Raw genomic sequence first — 5,631 nt, 5'->3', positions numbered from 1 at the left:
TATTTTATTATTCGAGAGGGCTGGCTTGTACAAGGTCTTATTGTAAATTTACGAGTCAATTAGAGACTTTCTACAAAGTTATATTGTCATTCTCTTCATTGGAATTCATTAAAAATTTGAAATTCTTGTCAGTGTTTCTTTAGACTGTCTAGATATTTGCGCTCGCTGGTCAAAACAAAGTTTCTATTATGAGATTGAAACCAAAATGTTAGTTCCAAGTTTGGTAATAGGTTGTTCTTAGGTGGAAATGTTTTCTCAGGTTTGATCAAATCTATCATTTACTGATTAATTGATACATTGTGTTAACAATAATTTCATTGCTCTATATGACTATTATTTAGGTCCAGTGAACTGCTCAAACAGAACATAAAAACATAAAAACAAGTTTAGAGCTGTTGCAGCGCATCTGTGATGTAATTAGACCTTAAATTATCTATACTTAAGTAGTACACATTCTGATAACAGGAATAACATAGAAAGAGAAAATGAGAATTGAAATGATCATACCAGTTTCCATTGTTGATCCATCAGCAATATAATTCATGGCAATTTAAATTAATCTCATCTTACTTTGGGAAGGGACTCCAAAATAGAATCCTGCATTATTCCTCAAACAATATGCATAAATTTCTGTATATCTTATCTAAAGAACTCACAATTTGCATTTACAATTTGCATGAGATGCATTCTCTAATAGCCTCACTAATACAAGTGACTTTAGAAAAAGACATTTTGCAAGAGCAATGTCAGGTAATCCATTGGTAAGAGACCAACAAAAGGGCAATGACCATTCTCAAGCAATGAATTAACTATCATGAAGTAAATAACATATTAGAAATGACAATCCCTGACAACATTATAACCATTCTATTTATAGGCCTGAGAGGGACAATTATATTTTTATAGACACATATACACAGTCAATTACAAAAGCTGGGTATGATAGATAATATGCAAATCAAATCATGGATAAGAGTCTATTACATTATAACTTGATACAGAGATAGCATTGTACACATATTGTTGTAATATACCAAAAGCAAAATATAATATTATTGTTATATAGAAGGCTGTAAAATTTTGAAGTCAGAGGAAGTATGCATATAGGAGGCTGTCAAATTTATGTGCAATAGAATTTGACAGCAGATAAATACATCAAAATGAGGTTCTTATTTCTATCCACTTTCATAATGCAAAATCTGTCTTGTTTTTGTTCCTTGCAATAATTTCATCTTGATAAACAGAAATAAACAGATTTAAACATAGGTGCATGTATTCTTATGAAATACTTACAGCTATGTATTGATCATGAAGATAAAATGTGATGTTAAAATACAAATTTGAATCCTAGTTGCTTATGTAATGTATATTTCATGAACCTGACATGCGAAGACAATTGAGTTATGTGCATGAGATAGTATATATGCATTTTTACATTGTAGAAGATATAGACAGTGTATTTACATTGAATGCCAAAATCAGAAGCTTGCAAAATTGGTACTGTGATTAATGCATTGCAAATGACATGTAATAGAGAAAATGTATGTGCTTTTTATAATTATAAACAAATAAGAATGAAGAGGCACTACCTGTGTTGTTTCATGTGTAGTTTATTGGTTCATAAGAACTGCATGTGTAATGGTGTTGTATTGGTTGAGAGTGTATGTGCCACTTGCTGAAAAGTCTCGGAGCATAAATATTACTTCTGATTTGTCATCAATGTACTGCTGATAATCTATGTTTTTAAGAGCAGGAAGTAACTATTGCACAAGACTATTTTCAATAGAGCAATGAATTGGTTGTTGGCTATGATTTGTGATAATTGCTTTCAGGTACAATGAATATTTGTATGAGACAGTTTCATTACATCGGTTGCAGTGACCTTTTTCTCCTTCTAGTGCTCCATAGCTTTCAAATTTGTAGTTGCATTTTGGGCAAAAAGCATGGAATGGACTTGAATATGGATTCTCCATAGTTAAATTTCCCTTGACCTATTCATAGTGTGCTTGTATTAGTATGCTTCAAAACATAGAAGATGAAATATTGAATTAAATTGACAAAGGATTTGAAATAACTTGCCTGAATTGGAGTTTGTAGCAGTTCATGGAGTGCATTTACTGCTCTTTTGTTATATAGTTTGCAGATAAATGTTGCTAGAGTTGTTCGTAGAGTTGGTTTTTGATCATTTTTTTTAGCTATGCTCCTAAAGATCAGTGATGGTATTTCATTTCTTTCAAGCTGTTTGTGTATCTGAATGTATTGGGATGTGAAACTTGAATGCATATATAGCTAAACACAAATAGCAAAGTTAGCTTTTTAATTTTTTAATTTGCCATAGTGCAATTGTAAAATGTGATGGAAAGACAAAAAATGGATAATTATTTTCATAGATTTATCAATAAAGTTATGTGTATAAGCTTACCAGTGCCTTGCTCATGTCACTATTTCCATCCTTGATTTCAAGCACATATTGAGTACCTTTTTTGTATGCTGCTAGAACAATAGCACCAATTGTTCCAGTGTAGTAGTCAGTTGTGCTTGTGAGTAATTGCTTTATAGTTGTACCAGGAATGAATCTATATTCATGCAATATAGTTGGTATTAATTCAACCATGCTGGAATCTTTTAGAATTAGTATGCAGTCACTGTCTCCTTGATCAAAATTTGATTTTGGTTTGATGTCAAAGTCTGTTATTTTTAATGCCATGCCTGGAATTATTTTACTTTCATATTTACTGAGAAGGTTGTTGCCACTGACATTTAATGTTATAGTAAGCTCTCCTTTGGAATCTGTAAGATCAACACGTAGAACTTCACGTGTTTTGGTTGCATTGTCCAAGAAAGTTCTGTAAACTACTAAGACATCACCTTTGAAACTTTGGCCTGCTTTTCTTGCATTCAGATCTTCTATTAATATGCATGGTTCATTGTCTTCTTTTGACCTGTAATAAGTAAAGGTCAATATTTTTTATTGAGAAATATTTGCAAAAATGAAAAGATTGAAAAGTTTAGATTCAAAATACCTTTTAGTGAGTTCCTGGTGATCTTGTGGTAGTTCACTTGCTACTCGCTTTGGTGGAGTCATTGATGTTATAAACATAACAGAAACTAGAGTCAAATTGCATATAGTTGAATGAATGTTGCAAGATGGTCTGTCCAGTATGCTTCAGTCTTGTAAATGGAGCATATACTTGCTGGTGAATTTGTCCATACATGATCAATGAGTGGTTTGTTTATGCTATGTGTTTGATTTAGCATGAATTGAATATTGTATTTTTGCATATGTTTCATGAGTGTTGTTGTGATTATGCTTTCTATGGACATGTCTATGTTAAAATCTCCAACAATGTAAAGCTTGTTTTTTGATATGTAGCTTGTAGCTATTTCAGTAATAAGCATTTTGATTTCGACAATTGCTATGTGTGGTCGTATGTAAACATTACAGACATTGACTTGAGAATCTGATTCATTAACTGCAATTGTCATGGCTTCGATGTTTTTTGATCTATGTTCTATTGAACTGGTCACGAAAAGATTTCTTGAAGTAAGTATTGTTATACCATGTATATGATACATTGAATGGTTGTTGTATTTTTCAAACAAAATATCAATATTGCGTGGGAGGGAAAATATTTCTTGTAGGCATATGATATCAGTGGACATTATATCGTAATCATTTAAAATGTCATTTGCATGAGCATGTAGGCTACGCATGTTCAATGTACATAGCAATATGTGTGTATTGTGAGTTATACAAGAAAATTGATTTTCAAGTTTCCATGTTGCATTTGAGTGTAGCCAAGACATTTCATGATGAATTTTTTTGTGGATTTTGAAGTTTGCTGGAATCAAAAATTTCAAAAGATGTAATGAATTAATTGTTCTTGTTCTTGAAAGTGCTGTGTATGTTAAGCCGTGTTGTGTTATGCCACTAGGATCAAATGCAAGGCCATCCATTGTGAGGCCTTGGGCTTTATGTATTGTTTTAGCACATGCTACTTGTATTGGAAATTGTTTCCTAGTTCAAACTTTTTCGATAGTTGATATTTTTGGAATTGGCTTTGCAATTCGAAGGATGGGAACCCATTCTTTTTGAATGCCTGGAATGTAGTATTGGTAAAGTTTATTTCTTTGTTGTTGGCCAATTTTTGTATCATTGAATTGTATCCAAACTATGTCTATTTCTTGTTGTTTGGTATACGCTTTAAATATTTCGTCCGACCCATTTACAAGACCATCTTGCGTGTTGTAGTTTCCTGCAAAAATTTCAACGAGAATGTTTGGCTTTACAAGTATTTGAGCTGGTAGAATCATTGTGTGTGTATATAGTCACATTGCATTGAAATTTTCATCTTCAAAGTCTATTGCATTTAATATGATATAGTTCCCGGGAACCTTGGAAAGCATATTGTTATTGTGTGCATTGACATCCTTTTTTTTGTAGAATAGATATGGGAATGTTGGACCAATAGGTGGGGGTTGGAGACAAGTTTGATTGAGATAGTGTATATCATCATATGTATGTTGTCCTAGACGTATGTTATTTAGAATTGAAACAAATTTCTCATCTTTTTGACGCATTGTAGTGCTTAGTGAATAGCATTTTACATTATCAGTCCAAAATGTATAAGGCATTAATTCTATTGTTGGTGGTTTGTTGTGAAAAATGGTTGAATCAAGCACCGAAAGTGCTTGATAGAAGTCGCCACAGAAAATTGTGTCTAGATTGCCAAAGTATAATGTTGGCAATTGCATTATGTCACATAGTCGTCTGTCAATGTAACGTAGGAAAGTAGAAACTACCAATGAAATTGCATCTATGAGGAGTACACATAATTGATTGTAGTTCTTTGACATTGTATCTAATGTTTCTGTACTCAGTGGAATGAAATCTGATTTATTGAAAGGTATGTGAAAAGTTGAATGCAGTGTACTTCCACCTATATTGTATGTTGCCTTTCCTGTATATGCAGTTATTAGGCCTTTAGGTTTATCTGGATCATTGTCAATGCAATTGTTGTAAATGCGAATAAGTGCTTGAAAAATGGTTATTGTTGTAAATGTTTTCCCAGTTCCAGCTCCTCCAGTTAGAAAAAGATGCAAACGAGTTTTTATGTCTTTCAGTTTTTTCATCACAATATCCTTGACGATTGCTTGTTGTTCTCTATTTAACTTTCTCCTCAAGTTATAGTACTCATTGTTATTCATCATTCGAGGGAGTTGTGTGATATCGAAAGATTTTTGACTTGTACTTTTAAACTGGTTGGGAAGTTTGGTTTCTATATCTTGATGCATGTCATATTGTTCGTCAAGTTCTTTAATTATTGGTTGTTGGCGAGTATTGGCTCTATTTTCTTCGTTGTCATTTATTGCATCAATAGCATTGTCAATATCACCCCACATTGAATTTGTGTTGTATGAAAACTTTGCTCGATTGTTATAAATTATATTTTATTATGCATGTAAGCCTTTTCCCATGAGCCGTAATTTTGTTTAAATGTATCTTCAGTTACAATGAAGGGAACATATAGCAATAATTGTTCCCTGCAATAGTTCTCTAGCTGTAAATGTTTATTAAAGTTAATGAAACGAATGATATTTGGTTTAGCTTTTGGTTCAAGCTTGCTTCCA

General features: G+C 32.4%; 1 protein-coding gene across 1 annotated transcript; it reads right to left on the bottom strand.

Annotated features, from left to right (window-relative positions):
- Positions 1-4,329: 4,329 nt before the first annotated feature.
- Positions 4,330-5,403, bottom strand: LOC149567115 (ATP-dependent DNA helicase PIF1-like). Its single transcript, XM_089816605.1, has one exon. It carries the CDS (start codon positions 5,401-5,403, stop codon positions 4,330-4,332), a length of 1,074 nt encoding a protein of 357 aa, XP_089672731.1.
- Positions 5,404-5,631: the final 228 nt, after the last annotated feature.

Source organism: Cupressus sempervirens, chromosome 3 (genome assembly GCF_028749045.1).
Source record: "Cupressus sempervirens isolate cs-2001-9-10 chromosome 3, ASM2874904v1, whole genome shotgun sequence".
NCBI lineage: Eukaryota > Viridiplantae > Streptophyta > Pinopsida > Cupressales > Cupressaceae > Cupressus > Cupressus sempervirens.
The sequence above is the reverse complement of the archived record's forward strand: the minus strand, read 5'-3'. Positions and strand labels throughout refer to the sequence as shown.